Raw genomic sequence first — 18,868 nt, forward strand, 5'->3', positions numbered from 1 at the left:
CAAGTGTAAAATTTGATAGAGGTGTGATTATTGTGTGAGGTCACTTTTCAGGAGCTGGGCTCGGCCCCTTAGTTCCAGTGAAAGGAACTCTTAATGCTTCAGCATACTAAGAGATTTTGGATTATTTCATGCTCTCAACTTTGCGGAAACAGTTTGGGGATGGCCACTTCCTATTCCAACATGACTGCACTCCAGTGCACAAAATCCTGACCAGAGTCCTGACCTTAACCCGATAGAACACCTTTGAGATGAATTAGTGCAGAAACTGCGAGCCAAGACTTCTTGTCAAACATCAGTGTCTGATCTCACAAATACGATTCTGGAAGAATGGTCAAAAATTCCCATGAACACACTCCTAAACCTTGTGGAAAGCCTTCCCAGAAGAGTTGAAACTGTTATAGGTGGAAAGGGTGGGCCAACATCATATTAAACCCTATAGATTCAGAACGGGATGTCACTCAAGTTCATATGTGTGCGAAAGCAGACAAGCAAATACTTTTCACAATATAGTGTATAATCAGATTCGTTACTTTGGTTATTCAGGTTTTTTATTATTCAAAAACTTCATAATCCAAATCACAAAACTGAGACAATAGTTCATTTATTTGAACTGTCTGTATTTAAACAATGCTTGACACAGAGAACAATGTGCATACAGTATGTACATATCTAATCTCTACAGGAATGATCTCAGGCACATTTACATTGAAAAATAGATTATTCTAAGCAGCATTGTGTGTCTGTTAAACATACAATATTTTTAAATATCTACAAGTGCTTTATGTTACAAAAATACAAAGTTCATTGCATCACAAGGACATTTCAGGGATTATTGATCTGCTACCACTTTAAACTACTTCTGGAATTTGAAAAACTGTTGTTTTTCTATAAGCATTATTGATGTATACACATAGAACACCCTAGAAAACAAGTTTCATAGATTCCTTCCACACCAATACAGATGTATTTAACACTAAAGATTTTGTCTGCATTTTGGCCTCCCATCCACACAAAAATGCTGTTTTAGACCGTTAGTTTAAGGTTAAGTTTTTCAAAAATGCTCTCCAAGGTGGAGATTTTTTGAAAATGCCATTGTCAGTGTTTTCCTCGTCCACAGGAAAACTGAGATTTTCAGAAATACTAACGTCTAACAGCATGCCTGTCTCTGGCTCAAATTCAAACAGCTCCTCATTCCCTATGTGGTTTCATAAATCATAAAACTACAGTGTATACATTCAGATATCTCTAAATTTCAGATTCCCACATATGAATATATATGATATTGAATTAGAAATTAATACAATACTATTAAAATCTAGATTCAGTAATTTCATGACTTGCATAGTGCACTACACTGGGAGTATGGAGTGATTTGGAATTAAACCTCTGTGTTTCTCTCTTGCCTCATGGTGTTTTAATGTCTCTCTTAAAGAGGTACTATGCCTCCCCACTAGACTTTCATGATACTGCAGCTGTATTCGTATTCATCTGGATGAGGATATTTTCAAAAACAGTGAGGCAAATATGTTTTTGAAAATATCTGCGTCCATGAGGATGGGGCCTTAGGCTTTATTAATGTTTGATGAGGCAGTGATATGACTATCCCTTTTTATGTTAAAATCCATCAAAGTTGCTTGAATGGAAAATGGAACTTTCCATAGACTCACCTCTACTCAGCTAATACACCAACTCTCATCGAACTTCTAAATATTGGCTAAATAATGCATATGTACCTATTTTGCTAAATATTTTAATTACTGTACAAAAATGAAAGCCCTAGGTAGCTTTTAAAGCATTTGTGTATGTATCTGTAAGGCAAGTTCAGTATTTTTACATTTTTAAAAATTTGCTTCTTTGGTGTAATATGAAAGATCTAACAGTAGAACAGAGATTGTGTTTATAGCTTCACAAAATGTAGGAATCTGGGTTTGTGTCTCTTAACAGCTCTTCAGAAGAAAAACTGGAATAAGAGAATAAGCCCACTTGGATTTTGCCTTGATTATTCATGTACTCTTTGATACTTTTTCAGCATTTTGACATAGGTTCATTTTAAATCGTGTCTTGTTTTTAAAGCTAAGACACCTAAAGGACACCTACCTGAATGTGAAGAAAGCAGATGTTTTAAAAAAACAACATATTTTGGAAAAAATGCATAAGTGTATAAGTACAAAATGTATAAGTACAGAAGATCCATCATTGTGTCCATCCTTACAATAAAACTGACAGTACTGAATATATCTAGCTTTTGACACTTCATAATCACCTGACGCCAGTGAAAAAGACTTTAGCAGTACACTTATATTGTCACGTATGACAAAAAATCCCTTCATTTTTATTCTTCATTTTATTTAACGTGAACTAGTGCAGATACTGAACCCTGACCATCCAGAGCTGCAGTGACTGCCAATGAGTTCTTGCTGTCATAGAGCAATTTTATTTTTCCACTTACTTTTCTAAAAATGCAATGACAACTGAAATATGTCATTTATTACTTCGCTTGAACTTTTATTTAACAGACGAAAGGACAAAGAAAAAATTTGTGTTTCAGTGACATAATTAATTCTGTTTATTAAATAGGAAAAAAAAGTTGAAAGTGACGCCTGCAACATAAAATAAATAAATAAATAAAAGCTGGTACATTTTTACCACTGACTCACATCACCTTTTCTTTAAATAAAGTATTTAATCATTTGTGAACTGAAGATACTAATTTTTACACTAAGTGGAATTTTTGCCCATTCTTGCTGTATTCAAGACTTGAGCTGCTCAGCAATCTCATCTCTCATCTTAATGATATGCCATGCATTTTCCAAAAAAGACAGATCTGGATACAGGCAGGAAGGTCAAGCACCCATACAGCATGTAACTCATGCAGAATGGGGCCTGGAATTGTCCTGCTGAAATAGGCATAGAGTTCTTGGGAAAAGAAGTAATCTTGGTGGCAGCATATGTCTATCCAAAATACGAATACAAGCCTCTGCATCAATGACACTGTCACATAACTTAGGTACTGACACCCATGCCATCACAGGTGCGGGTTTTTGCATTTTTTGTTAGTAACAATCTGGATGGGCCTTTTCATCTTTGGCTTCTTTTCTCCAAAAAAATAAAATAAAAATAAAATAGCTAGAATCATTTGACCACAGAACACATTTCCACTATATTTTGTTTCATTTCTGATGACTTCAGGCCAGAGAACTCATTGTTGCTTCTGTGAAAAATAAATATATGACTTTCTCTTTCCATTATATACAGTTTCAGGTTGCATTTTTTGATGCAGTGGTGGACTGTGTTAAGTGACAATGATTTTCCAAGTATTCCTGAGCCCATGTGGTTATGTCCATAAGTGTAGCATGACAGTTTCTGAAACAATACTGCCAGAGGTCTCAATGGCCACACATATACAGCTGCTGTTTCTGCCCTTGGCTTTACATATCAAGTTTTCCCAACTCCTTGAAACTTTACATTATATCATGAACTGTAGATGGTAAAATACCTCAATTCTTCGCCATCTTGTGCAAAGAAACTTTTTTTTTTTTGAACTGACTGAAAATTCTCTCAAAGTGCAAAGCGCAAAGTGGTGAATTATGACCCATTCTTGCTTGTAAAGTTTATTTCTATGGTGGATGTTCCCTTTTTTCTGCCTCTGTCCCAACATTTTTTGTATGTTGCAGGCATCATATTCTAATGTTTTTACAAAATACAATTAGGTTTGTCTGTTTAAACATGAAAATGTTTCCTTTGTACTTTAATCATTTAAATAAACATTCAAGGTCTTTAACTAATTACAGTTTGTAGATATCATTGCATTTTTAGTTAGTGTCTCAAATATTCTGGAAATGGGATTTGTTATTTTATTAAGGGTTATAAATAAGTTTCTTTGGGCAATATATTCCCTTAGAACACCCTGCATAGAAGCCATTTTAAACCACATTTTAAACAAAAAGGTTTTGTTTCATCAAACTGACAATTTTATCTGGCTATAAATTGAAAGTGGGTTTAGGCCTAAAATTATTATTATTTTTTTACAATACATACATGGCAGGGAGGACAATGCATTTACAGCATTGTGTGTATATATATAAACTACTCACTTTTACTTTTCTCACATCTGAATGGCCAAAGCTATCCAGATAATTTGAAAAATCAGTTTAATTCAGTTATTACAATTTTAGTGCAAGTAATATTATAATAAGTTACTCTTTGTTTTGTTCTGGTGGAAGATTTGCACCAGACTTTCTCTACTGCCACTACAAATGGTTCCTTCATTTTTACAAAAGCATCAAAATCCCAGCAGATCCTGTAGACACTGCGGTTCTTTACGGCTCAGGTGCAGTAGGATGCAGATGAGGGATGTAATAAGAGTATGATATCGATAGAAGTAGCTTATTATAATAATAACAGCGCGCTGATAAGACACCATTGTGTGTTTTTGTACAACCTATGAACAAATATCTTTGTTCATTAAGTCATTTTATCTGTACAAAAAAGGCTGCTGTGACTGTGGATCAGTGACTGTCACTGAAACAGAACGCATGGAAAAGGCACTATTATAGTTATTGACAAAAGCAAATTATATGAAAGCACTTAAAGAGTAAAACCCTTTTCTCGGGACTGTAACTGCATTATGTCAATAGTTCTGATGCTAGGTCACCAAAAAGACACACCTGGCAAGAAAAAAAAAATCCAATTGCAAACTGGGGCAGGAGTTAAATAGCATTCAAAGAGGTACCGACCCTGCTTTGATGAGAAATTGGAGGAATGAGAATGGTCTAGAAAAGGAATGAAAAAAGAAGTGTGAAAGAATGTTAAGAACAGAACAGTTTCATGTCCATTTGCTGTCCTGTGTGTTGACTGGCTGAGGGTAGTGCAGGACCCTTAGCTTGTTTAACCAAAGTCAATACGTGGACGATATTCAAGTACCATTGGGTAGACCTGATGAAAGAGAATAAAACACATAAAAATATATTATTATTATCATTATCATTGGTGAAAGAGCATTAAACATGTAACACACATAATTAGAAATCAATTAGAATAAAATATTGTCAAGCATTTAAGAGAATACACTAAAAGCTCTATTATCTGTAGCATATGATCAGTTACGTCTGATAAAAAAATAGCTTCATAGCAGGTACACAAGCCTAATATTTCAACTGATATAAATCTACATAATCAAATATAAAAATCTTAATCCAACAAAAGACATTTGTCATAAAGCCTGCTTTAGTCAGCTTCGCTATAGAATGCATTATAACAGCATAAAAGAGCATTTATAGAGGTTTATGTCAGTGGTAATTACTTTTATTATTTTTGCTTGTGTGTATATATATATATATCAACAGCACACTTGATTTAACATAATTAAGTATTTATTAAAAATATTAAATAACAAAACTAGGTATTGGATGATAAGGGTTAAACTAACACATTCACACACAGAATAGCAATACTTACTGAAATAATTTTATTTGTTTAATTATAATATGAGGATTTTTGGTTTGTTTGTTTTTGATCAAATAAACTCTTACTGCTCAAATAGTTTTGAAATATTTTTGTCTGTACTACTGTACCTACTGTATATAGGTGTCATGTGGCCCTCTGAAGGATGACCTACAGAAATGTGTTACCCAATAATGTTCTGGTCTCAAACAGAAAACCTGCTAACTATGTAGCTGACCACAGGAAAATCACATTACAATAAACCCCTTTGCCGCAGTAACAGCCTCCAGTTTTCTAGGAAGGCATTACAGGAAGAAATTGCCCTCAACCCTGAGAGCATTAGATTCTGATGCTGGCTGATTAGTTCTACATCACAGAAGCTGCCCCAACTCATCTCAAAGAATGAAGCTCCAGTCCAGAGAAAAGCTTTCCACTGCAAGAGCTACAACTCCCACTGTAAATCTGATTGTGCCCAGTCACTCAGAACATATATCAGAACTAGCTATCTCTATGTTTTCCTGCTGAATTTAATGACTGTTCTTCCAGAGTGAGCTGATGCTGATGAAGACTGCCTGGATTGTGGTGATTCTACCTTTCTTATGTACAACCAGCTTCATTCAAGAGGCACACTCCAAAAGCCTCAAGATTTCAATGAATTTTGGTTTTTAGAATGTATTTGGTGTACAAATAAGCTTTAAAGCGTTTTTATGTAATGTGTAATTGTAATTCAAAATTAAAGCATTTTACCTGTGCTTTGGACATTTTATGGTAATTGTGGCGTATAATTAAAAATGATAATTGTCATTTTAATCAACAAAAAATAACCTAAAATTTAAGTAGCGACTATTGCATTCATTATGATTTCTATTAAGGGACTACACACTGAGGGGTGGTGGCAGGGTGGGGGCGCCAGTCCTTCACAGGGCGACACACACTCTCACATTTACTCACACACTCACACCTACGGACAATTCTGAGTCACCAGTCCACCTAACACACCTGTGTGTTTTTGGACCATGGGAGGAAACCTGAGCACCCGGAGGAAACCCACACGGACACAGGGAGAACACACAACTCCTTATAGACAGTCACTCAAACCCCCAACCCCAGATCCCTGGAGTTGTGTGAAAGAAACACTACCTGCTGTGCCACCGTGACACACACTTGTATTAATACTTTTTTTCCCAATAAAATTATTAGAATTTTTAATACTAAAAATTAACAGTTAACAAATGTTATAAAAATGTGAAATATATATATATATATATATATATATATATATATATATATACACAAACACACACACACACACACATACATGCGCGTACAAAAGCTCTAAAACTTGCAATTGCAAAAAAGAAAAGCAAAGAAAATATAAACACAAAATGAACATAAAGAATGAAGCAAAATATGTGGCAGGTTATTAATTTATTTTCTTAATTAGGTCATAAAGCTGTATAATGCATTTTATGTAACAGGATCTTAATTTGATTAAGGACACTTTATCAGAGGAGGGTGGAACTGTGAATACAAAGCACTGTTGAAATAAAGATGGCTCACTGGCAGCTGTGGAGAGTGGGAGCATCTGGACAGCAGCGACTGCAGGTGAGTCATATGCGCGCACACACACACACACACACACACACTGTCATACATATGCATACACTAATATATTATGCCCAGGCCTAGCAGGGGGCTATTTTTAGAGAGAGTTGAAGAAGGTGTTGTGTGGGGAAATGAAGTGTGGGTCCACACTGACCCACTTGTGAGTGTTTGGATCCCAGTGAGAATTCCCACAGAACTGCAACTAGCTGTCAGAACTCCTTACAGGATGGAGCCCAGAAAATTGGACCTTTGTGATGTTACTGTGCTTATAAGAAACAATCATGCTGCTGTGATATTGATTTGTAAATGACATGTTTGTTTGCTACAGACATAGGTGCACAGGTGCAGTTATTTTACTGGAAAACAAATTGGATCACTACACATCTCTGGGAATATTTAATTATGCAATAAACAAAAAATCCTGACCAGTTCCCTGACCAAGTATACCATGCTGATTTTAAGTCATGTATGCACATCTTCAGAGAAACAGCATATCACCAGTTAAGTAATCACTAAATAGGCACTTAAAGGTGTTGTTACACAATTCTGGAGACCTACTGTTGCTATTTACCTTCAACAAATCAAACACCACCCCACAATTTAGTGCTCCCTCAGAAACACCTCTTTTTGTCTTACACCAAAACAAGACCTGCTGTTGCTAATTAGCTGGAATATAGTTGTTACTCTGACCGAGACACATTGTTTGTTTCCCATTTACAGTGTCAAAGCTGAGTACAAACACCAGATTTTTCCCAGCATGCAAACAAACCAGAGAGCTATCAAACTGTGAATAAACATTGGTGGGATTTTACAGATGTGTATTGGATTGAAATCATATACACTACCTTTAATTGTCACTGGGCCACCACCCTCAACATGTACATGTAATTCATCCCTACAAGTTCACAGTTACATACAAGTCTGTTACCTTACAATTAACCAACTTGAATAAAACATATCCTACTATCAAAGCAGAACAAAACACCTTAAAATTTAATTCAGCACACTTGCAAATATGTATGTCACTTTTACCTGGACTGAAATAGATCATGTTCAGGGTGCATGTGTAGAGAAAAAGCAGGACAAACAAAAGTGAGCCAATGAGGACAGAAGCCTCAGGTCTAACAGCAGCCAGTAATTACAGAGTTGTATATTCCAGATCTCACAACTATTCCATTAGATTACACTTCATTAACAAATTAAAATACACTCCTTCAATTTTTTGTCAGGGGAGCAGGTAAGAGGATACAGATTTAGCAAGAGGTGAGAATAGAGTGCTTAAACAGCTTACGTTTTCACCGTGAAGCCTCCACCTTGTCATGTAGATGAATTCCATGGTGTGATCTTTCCCCATGATCTCTCCGTTGCATAGAACATCTAGCTGCAGGGAAAGACAAAATGTGTGTAGATACAATCATTTTTCACAGAACATGCAAACGTTTGACATCCCTGATCAATTATTTAATAGATTTTCTAGGTGAAAACCAGTTAACGCATACTCTACAAAGAACAACCTCAACAATATTAATTTTCCTGTTGATTTTAGTGACCATTTTTATATATGTGCTCAGTGTAACTCAGTGGGGGGCTGGGCTTTGAAAAGACACCAAAGACTCTTTAAAAAAGATTAATTTCTGACAATATCTTACTTGTAAATATGGTAGGTTTTTAGTCACAAACTGATTTAGCAAAGAATCAAAACTATATTAATATGCACCCACTCCTGATAGAGGCATTCATTAAATCTTGAATAACCTCAGTGACCAGTAGAATGGGATGCTGTGGGGCAGATGCATATAAGTCTAAGATCACCATGTGCAATGCTAAGTGTCAGTCAGAGAGGTTAAAAGCAACCCAGCATTGGGCTGTGCTGCAGTGAAACTGGCTTCTCCTGAGTGAAGGAGCACTATTCAATAACTCTAGGATAATTTGAAGTGATGGTTATGATGTGTGTGATGTGAGCAATATTCCAAACTTTAGGCTAAAAATCCTAGAAGAGGAGATGCTGTTACAGCAGTTGGTGCAGCCTATATAAACTTCTAACACACACATACATACTTAAAGTAATTGCCTACCTCATAAGAACTTGGAAGCTTTAACTTTAGACTTAAGAACTTCTTGATTGTTCCAACTGTGACTCGAGTTGAGCAGCGAATAAATTTCTTCATTAAGCCCTGAAGACGATATATTAAAAAATAAATAAATAAAATAAATAATATGAATTATATCCAGCTTCCCAGTAACTGCCCACCTGCATCCCCAAGTAGCATTTCAAAATTTCCCTCAACATCAAAATGCATCAAAAGTGTTTGTCTATTAAAACAAATTTTTTGTAGTACGCAATTCTACTGAAACTTTTTTAACTGACAAATGTACAAAGAAAATATTTCCAGTGAGTTCACTGATCAGCTTGATTGTAAAATTTTATAAATATTGACAAATTTAGAATTTTTATACCTGCAACACACCTCAAAAATGTTGGGACAGAGGAATGTTTTCCACTGTGTTAAATCACCATTCCTTTTCCTTTATGCTCCTTTTTCCAAAATGTTACCATAGTTCACTGGGGTCTTAATGAGACAACTGTGACATGGGTAACATTCAACAAGGATCAAAAAACACAAGCAAATTTCTTACCCTGTCTAATGAGCCTTGTTCAGAATTGTATGTTGAAAATTAGATTAGCTTTACTACAGTTGCAAAGCACCCAAAACTAAGAATATTTTCATTCTGCGTGGCTGAGTTGCTGTGGTTCCTAAGTGCTTCCACTTTTCAATAATACTGCTTTTAGTTGTTTGTGGAATATCTATGAGGGAAGAAATGTTACAAACTGACTTGTTGCCACATTGGCATCCTCTTACAGTACCACCCTTGAATTCAGAGATCTATACAATGACCCATTCTTTCACAAATGACTGCAGGAGTAGGAGTAATTTTTTACACCTGTGGCAATAACTGACATCAATGAATTCAGTGACCTGTAGTTAGAATGTTTCAAAATGGTGCATCCTGAATATAACTTCAAATTCTAAATTTGTTAATATTTTCAGAATACAATCAAGTTGGTCACTGAACATAGGAAATATTTTCTTTGTACTTTGGTCAATTTATATAAAGCAAAATCAATATAAAAAAATGGTAAATAATTACTGATTTAGTTTGTGTAGCGTTTTACAAACTGTCCCAACTTCTCTGGAATGGGCTTGTATTCTTGGTATTCCCTAGAGCATACGTTTCTGGTTCTAGTCTAGGAGGTAAGCAGTCATGTTTAAAACAGATGACACAAACGTTTGATTTTGGCCTAGGGGCCCCTTTAAGAGCTTACTTATTATATCAGGAGATTTTTAACATATTCAGACATGACTTCAATCAGCCTTCATATTTTGCATAATGTAGACAATGGTAAAGAAAACATGATATTTTTAATTGCGATACCAACATGCTGAATTAATAATTAGAGCTGTGATGTGATCATGTATGATAAGTATTGTCATTAAATGTAAGCAGGCTGTGGAGTGGGAGGCAAAAGCTCAAGATTAGCAGCTACTCTTCAGTAAATCCTGTCATGCATTTGGTGCTCACTTAGGGAGAATTAGCAAGGAGGAAGATCAAAGAGAGAATCAAAAGGAAAATAAGCAGTAACTGAACACACAGACAGAGTGGGAGCAAGGGGAACTGAGCGGTGCTTCATTTTAGACTAAATATCAGTCTTTTTTTCTCAAATTCTAGTTAGATAAAAAAATCCTGTATATGAACAGTCTAATTAAGTTTATCTTCTGATAGGGCTACATGAAATATAAATAACGTCACTACTGCATACGATGAGTGTCCAAAATACCTTATGACCACAATATTATAAATTGTGCAGAGAAGCATGTCACCATTATATCATTATTCCTTTTTTTTTTACTGTATCACCGTTTCATTGATCTGAAATAGTTTGAAATACAAATATAAACGTAAAACATACAATATCACCCTAGTAACACAGTAACATTTATTACACAATACCACAGTAACCATAATAATGTTATTTGTAATTATTTTTTGCTTTGTTATTGCCTTCTTATTCCCTTAACTCCTTCAAGCACTGACAGATACCTGTTATTTGGTAAGATGTAAGCCTTTCACAATAATTACACTATTGACTTAGGGTACAATATATTGACATTTTCTCAATTGTTTTTGCTAATCTCAATATTGCTCATAGTGTTTATTTGTGTGTTTGTGTTTTTAAATAAGAATGAATATCACCTATACTGTAACCAAAACTCTGTTCTGTTCTCTCGGTTTTGGGGCACTTGTGTTGATTTGTTTGAAAACAGTGGTATAATTTTATTTCTGATTTATTTATTTAGGTTATTAAAAAATTATACAGTAATCCCTCATTTTTTGTGGGGGATGCGTTCCAAGACCACCCGTGAAAAACGAATTTTTTTATGTATTTAACGAGTATTTGGACTTTTAAAACCCTCCCTGTACTGTTAACAACCCACCCTTTGCATTAAACAGTCATTCTATAATGTTTTTCAGCTGGAACTACATGTGATATCCTACCAGATTCTTTAATAGAGTAATTCCTACGCTGTGTTTTAGCGTAAGTAAATTTCACGGATTCGGATGTGGACACGAACAATACATGTACTGTACGTAAGAAATATTGTATATGATATATATTTTACCTACAGGCCTAGTCTAATACATGTAAATAATAAAAAAGCCCCCTTGAAAAAACCCGCGAAGTAGCGAATCCGCGAATGATGAACCGTGAAGTAGCGAGGGATTACTGTATTCCAATTCTAATGTCCGAATATTCTTAATAACTTATTCATTCATTCATTCATTCATTCATTCATTATCTGTAACCACTTATCCAGTTCAGGGTCGTGGTGGCAGGAATACACCCTGGAGGGGGCACCAGTCCTTCACAGGGCAACAAACACACACACACACACACACACACTTTTGACACTTTGGACACTTCTGAATAGCCAATCTACCTACCAACCTTTTTTTGTGGGGGGAGAACGTGGGAGGAAACCAGAGCACCCAGAGGAAACCCACATGGACATGGGGGAACACACCAAACTCCTCACAGACAGTCACACACAGTGCGACCTGAACCCACAATCTCCAGGTTTTTTTTTTTTTAGGTATGCTTCCCTTCTTTAATTTTTTTCTTCTTAAATTTTTTAAATTTGTTTTATTGTACACCACTTTGGCTGATACTTGTTGTCTCTGAAATATAGAAACATCCATCCATCCATCCATTATCTGTAACCGCTTATCCAATTTAGGGTCGCGGGGGGTCCAGAGCCTACCTGGAATCATCGGGTGCAAGGCGGGAATACACCCTGGAGGGGACGCCAGTCCTTCACAGGGCAACACAGACACACACACATTCACTCACACACTCACACCTACGGACACTTTCGAGTCGCCAATCCACCTGCAACGTGTGTTTTTGGACTGTGGGAGGAAACCGGAGCACCTGGAGGAAACCCACGCGGACACGGGGAGAACACACCAACTCCTCACAGACAGTCACCCGGAGCAGGAATCGAACCCACAACCTCCAGGCCCCTGGAGCTGTGTGACTGCGACACTACCTGCTGCGCCACCGTGCCGCCCCACTATGTATATTATGTTGGTTTATTTTTTGTGACAATATTATATAATTAAATGAATAAATAAATAATTAATTAAAAGAAGAGATAATTAACTGAATGTTTCATTAAATTATTAAAATTTGAAATAAAAACAAAATAATTTTATGTGATTTATTTAACTGATTTTAAATCTGTCAACATCATCCATCATCTGTCAGTGGGCGGGCCTAACTCCGATCCAGTCTGATTGATTGGCTAGATTGCACAGTAAGGCAAGACAGATTGATCACGTACATTAGATTCATATTTCAGTCTACTAATGGTAGTTTTAAGAGGGCAGAATTTCGAAAGTAAGAGTTCAGGGTGAAAAGCTGCAAATTTAATTGAAGAGCACCCCTGCTGCTCCGTTATCTTCCACTCCATCAGGTTCCACACTAGCACCCAACAGACAGCCAGTAGTTAGCGCTAGCTAGAAAGAAAAAGATCCTAACGTTAGCCAACAGCAGGCTATCAATCGGATTAGGCCCGCCCACTGACGGATGATGGATGATATTTGTGTGAATGTGTGAGTGTGTGTCATCCTGTGAAGGACTGGCGTCCCCTTCAGGGTGTGTTCCTGCTTTGCGCTCAGTGATTCAGGGTAGGCTCTGGACCCAACGCAACCCTGAACTGGATAAGCGGTTACAGACAATGACATTTAATTAATTAATTCTTCTTTTAATTAATTATTCCTTAATTCATTTAATTGTATAATATTGTCACCCAACCCTCCAATTAATAACCCAATAAAATTAAATTACATTTTTTGCATAAAACTAATCAGTGTGGGATTAAACTCAAGTTTTGCAATTAAGAAATGTTTATGTATTATTATATGTATTGTCAAATATACACATGAATAATATCAGACATCGGCATGAGTTCCCATATCGGTGCATCCTTACTTTAAGTCATTTTTTGATTAAGAGGAAAAAAAGAGAGATATGGAAATATGATCAGGGTAGCTAGAGAGGGGGTTGTTGAACACAGCTAACCTTAACAATATTCTCTCCCATCTGACCATTGTTGCGAAGGCAGTCCAGGCAGATGGCTATCTGAGGGTCACTCCTGTGGTAGTCTCCGTTCCCTCTGTCATCAATTTCCTCCTCCACCTTCGCCTTTTTACACTTGGGCCCATCATCTGAAAGGACACACAGTGATCATGTTGAATTTACAAAAGCCATGCAGGAGTGCATAGCTGCACAGATGAAGACGACCATGGGAAGAGAAATAGACTCATGTTTTATGGATTTAATTAAGAATGCATGGATTCTTATATTGGACATGCAGTATGCATGAGGTGCATTGTTTTGCTTGCTTTAATGAGTGAATATAGCCAACACCAAGCTGCTCAGATGTTCAAGCACAATCATGCAGTCTCACATTCATGCAGCTAAACCGAGCAGCTACTGCTGCGAAAGAGCGGCAGAGCCTTCCCCCATTCTTCCTCTATATAATGATATGAAAGGGCCGATATTTGGGAAGACACACTTGGGGAAATGAAGGAAAGTAATTACGTGATCATTAAGAATTGCTTACAGCTGCACACTCTTATGAGCTTTTGTGCAGATTCAAGCCTTCAGGAAAATGTGTGTGTGTGTGTGTAAAAGAGAGATTGGGTCATTTAAAAAGCAAAGAAGATGGCAGAAAAACAGTATAATGTTCAATAAAACCGAACCCCTTTTCTCTGTAGATTATATTTGAATTCCAAGCTCATGAGGGGGATTGTTTCAAACCCAAAGAATGTGACTCGACATCTTTCAGGTTTATCTTTCTGGGAGTAAACGCTTGATTTCCCATCTACTGAAAAAGCCTGACAGCAGACTAGACCTACATAATGAATACATGTCCATAAACTATGCAAATGCATTAATTCCAAGTAGCTTCAGACATGCAGAAATAATACAACAAGATATCTGGTTTCAAATCTGCTTGGGAAGAAAATGTGACCAGCGCAGTATGAAAATAATTGATTTAAGCAAATCTAGCAAGTACCCCCAGCTCTGTAGTCAGGTAATTTGGTGGGCTCTTTGACTTAAAGCATAATACATATTTAACCCTCCTTCTAGAGTACCCATATCCTGCATATTTTCATGTTTTCCTGCTTGTACACACACAATTCACAATAAAAGGTTTTGTTAATGAACTGATTTTTGGATCAGCCAGGTTGGAAGCATGAAGAACACCAAAATATGCAGAACAAGGGCAAGTCCAGGGCCCAGGTTGGGAACCACTGCACTATAGAATACTTAAATGGAATAAATATATATATATAAAATTTATAATAAGCACCAAAACTTTGAATTGATACATATACAAAACAATATTCAGTTATTATTTTGTTTTATATAGTATTGTAAGTTTATATGTGTATAAACTCTCTATATATTTTATTACATCCTTGATGGAAGGAGAAGGTCAAACACTAGTTATGTATGTAACTGTGGTTATGTGAATAGAAGATGACTTCCAGGGCGACACCAAGAGTGTGTATACCAACTAATTCACCATGTGTCCTAGCACACAACCAGTGATATATACACTATATTGCCAAAAGCATTCATTCATCTGCCTTTGCACACTATTGAACTTAAGTGACATCCGATTTTTAATCCATAAGGTTTAATATGATGTCGGCCGAATCTATGCAGCTATAACATCCTCAACTCTTCTGAGAAGGCTTTCCACAATGTTTAGTGTGTTTATGGGAATTTTGACCATTCATACCTAAGGTGCTCTATTAGGTTAAGGTCAGGACTCTGGTCAGGACTCTGTACAGACCAAACTCATCCATGTCTTTATGGACCTTGCTTTGTGCACAGGTGTACAGTCATGCTGGAACAGGAAGGGGCCATCCCCAAATTGTTTTCACAAAGTTAGGAGCATGAAATTGTCCAAAATCTCTTGGTATGCTCAAGCATGTAATCCCCCACTCCACCAAACTTTACACTTGGAATAATGCAGTCAGACAAGTACTGTTCTCCTGCCAACCAGCAAACCCAGACTCGTCTATTGGATTGCTAGACAGAGAAGTGTGACGTCACTCCAGAAAACACATCTGCATTGCTCACATTGCCCAGTGGCAGTGTGCTTTACAACACTGCATCCAACACTTTGCCATAGTGATATAAGGCACCCTCCAGGGTGTATTCCTGCGTTGCGCCCAGTGATTCCGTGTAGGCTCTGGATCCACCGCGACCCTGAACTGAATAAGCAGTTACAGACAATGAACGAATGAATGAACAGTGATGTAAGTTTGGATGCAGCTGCACAGCAATAGAAACCTATTCCATGAAGCTCTCTACTCACTGTTTTTGAGCTAATCTGAAGGCCAAATGAAGTTTGGAGGTCTGTAGTGATTGACTCTGCAGAAAGTTGGCGACTTCTGTGTACTACACGACCCCACTCTGTCATTGCATCGTTGCTGTTCTTCCCAATCACTTTCACTTTGTTATAATACCTCTGACAGTTGACTTTGGAACAATTTGTAGCAAGGAAATTTCACAACTGGACTTGTTGCACAGGTGGCATCCTATCACGGTACCATGCTGGAATTCACCAAGCTCCTAAGAGTGACCCATTCTTTCACAAATGTTTGTAGAAGCAGTCTGCTTTCCATGGGTAATGACACATTTTAACCATTTAGGCACAGTGTAGTCTCTATTCAGCTTAGTGTTCTCTAACACACGTGTTAAAGTTAAAAACCTGTGCCTAAGACAGCTAATTCAAGTGACATGTTCTAGACTAACATATCCCGTGCTTATGGAGTATGTTCAACACAGTAGCATAAAGTGGGTTTTTGAGCGACATTCATTACTGTAATTAAACAACAAAAAAAAAATTCAAGTGTTTCCTCACCATTTGCTAACTCTCTAGTCTGTTAGTGTGGGAAATCAATCTAATGTGTTTCTGAAACTCAAGTGACAGAAAACAAGTAAAAAATGCAATGTGGCTCGGTCAGACATGCTAGACTTCCTCTCTCTGCTCACAGCAGAGAAATGGCAAAGAGGCCTCCAAACGTTGAAAATCTTGAAAATAGATGAGTATACTGCTATATTCCTGCTCCACTGGTGGGTGATACTGACTTATTTTTTTCTGTATCAAACTATTTTGGTAAGAACCCACTCTAATTTCGAGAGACTGCTAACTGCATGAAAGTAAACAGAGCAAAAGTGCTAAATACTAATCAACGTAAGCTACAAATGAGTTTCTGTGGTATGTCAAACTGAATAAAAACTTACAGACAAGTTCAACTTCAGCCACGTACAAACAACAGGAATTTTTTCCCTCAAACATACCATTCCACCTTTAAAGACGTAGAGCTTCTGAACATGAGCATACCAGAAAAAACTGCACTTCCCCACAATTGTCAATACTCCTTTTAAGATGTAAAACACTACTGTGTTAAATACCTCAGTGTTAAACACCACAGTACAGACTGTGTTCCAATTAACTGAGGCTGAAATCACACGTTTAGAAGATAGACTCATATCTCTGAAAACAAACTTGACTGAAGGGTCTTTGCAGGGTTTGTGTCTGTTTTCACACACACGTCATCTTCCTTCTGTGCTAAAGCTGTAACTCTGGTGTGCTACTGGGCTTGTGTTTTTTCCCCCACCTGGTTTCAGCATGACATCATTAGTCAGTGAGTTCCCACAGTGCCCCCTCTCTGTGGTTCTCTTAAATGCACATGATTTTGAAATGTACCAACCAAACAGGCACAGAACTGAACATCTTTATAAAGACTGCCATTTTGAGATACTATACACATTTTTACATACCGTGGTCTATTGTATTGCCATTATACTGCCCAAACCTACCAGGAACCCTGGCAGTCAACCACTATTTACAAACATACCTACCATTATGTTTCAGAGAGTGCATGATGAGTGCTGTTATGGTCCCCCCAGCCACAAGTGGGTTGAGCCACAATTACAGTTAGACAACTCTGAGCACTAATCTTTGCTTAACAGAGGAAACCCTCACCAACTCTTCAAGAATTCGCTGCTTACTCTAGCTTAGATGTGCCTATGTGGCTTGCAGCTTATTCAATGTGTGTAGCTTCACCTGGATGCTCTCAGTGATTATCATTTTATACCGTGTGAGGGAATTTATTTGTTAAAAAATGTTTAGAAAATAAAAACATTTACAGTTATTGTGTCAGTTGATTGGTTTCCTTATTTAAATTTGGAAAACTTCAAGTGAAAAAATGCATGCATACCATTGCCATTTTCTTTTGACTTGCTCCTTTTCCAGAACTCAATCTCCTGCTGTTGTTCCTCTGAAAATTAAGAGTGAGTGAGAGAGAGTCAGAGAGAAGGAGAGTGAGAGAGAGAGAGAGAGAGAGAGAGATGAGAGCAAAAAAATAAAAGAAGACTGAGAACTTATCTGAGGAAACACCTCAGCATACTGTCTCATCAGTGATGCAATAAATTGCTGTAATTTACTGCCAAAACCCAATTAAAGAAAGAACAATACAAGTACATTGGTACACTTACTTTCTCTGAGGCCAGGCACAAGCTTGAAAATGATTTCTTCTAAAGTGTTGTCCAACCTTTTTAACAGACATAAAGAAAATGAGCAGGAATTAAGTATTGACCAGAACTGCATGGACAAAAACATGTCATTTGTACAACATTTTAGATTATAATAATTGCTTTAAAAAATCAATGTGAATAACATTTAAGTAACTATATTCTTCTTTGAATACAACTATTAAAAAATAAATAAAACACTTAAAACATAAGTTAAACAACCATTACTCTCCACTGCTCTGTAAGGGCATTGTTCCACTGTATAATCAAAAAGAAAAACTAAAAGCAAAAAGCCAACTGTGAATCAACTTAGACTTTTTATTATTTTCCACCTCTTGCTTCAGAGACTGCTGGAATGTTCTCTGCGATTTAATAATGCATACTTTTAATATAACATAAAAGAGAGCAGATCTGCACATTTACATGTGATTTACTGACATTACTCAATAACAATATAATAACCAACTTGAGGACTAGCAAGATTTTAGACAATCGTTGCATTGTCCATTTCACTCATTACACTTAAGACCCCTTATATCTAAACATCAATGTATGTTCTACCTCTCCTTTATTATAAATGAAACCAAAACACATTAGTAAAGAAATTAAGAACAGGTTTGCTTTCCCTCTGGTTAACTA

The 18,868-nt window shown here is 36.7% G+C and overlaps 1 protein-coding gene across 3 annotated transcripts in view; it reads right to left on the reverse strand.

Moving 5' to 3' along the window:
- Positions 1-574: 574 nt before the first annotated feature.
- The window catches only part of pcgf5b (polycomb group ring finger 5b), a 32,176-nt gene continuing 13,882 nt past the window's right edge, over positions 575-18,868 (reverse strand). The window contains exons 4-9 of one of the 3 annotated variants that reach the window (XM_066664720.1): positions 18,194-18,249; positions 17,917-17,976; positions 13,691-13,836; positions 9,123-9,221; positions 8,339-8,424; positions 575-4,935 (exon numbers count right to left, since the gene is read on the reverse strand). In XM_066664720.1, the coding sequence (XP_066520817.1) occupies positions 8,365-8,424; positions 9,123-9,221; positions 13,691-13,836; positions 17,917-17,976; positions 18,194-18,249 (421 nt within the window). In that variant the 3' untranslated portion in view covers positions 575-4,935; positions 8,339-8,364. Of the gene's footprint in view, positions 4,936-8,338; positions 8,429-9,122; positions 9,222-13,690; positions 13,837-17,916; positions 17,977-18,193; positions 18,250-18,868 lie in introns of all 3 variants that reach the window. The other 2 variants (XM_066664719.1, XM_066664721.1) reach the window with 2 other exon arrangements.

Source organism: Hoplias malabaricus, chromosome 3, assembly GCF_029633855.1.
Source record: "Hoplias malabaricus isolate fHopMal1 chromosome 3, fHopMal1.hap1, whole genome shotgun sequence".
Classification (NCBI taxonomy): domain Eukaryota; kingdom Metazoa; phylum Chordata; class Actinopteri; order Characiformes; family Erythrinidae; genus Hoplias; species Hoplias malabaricus.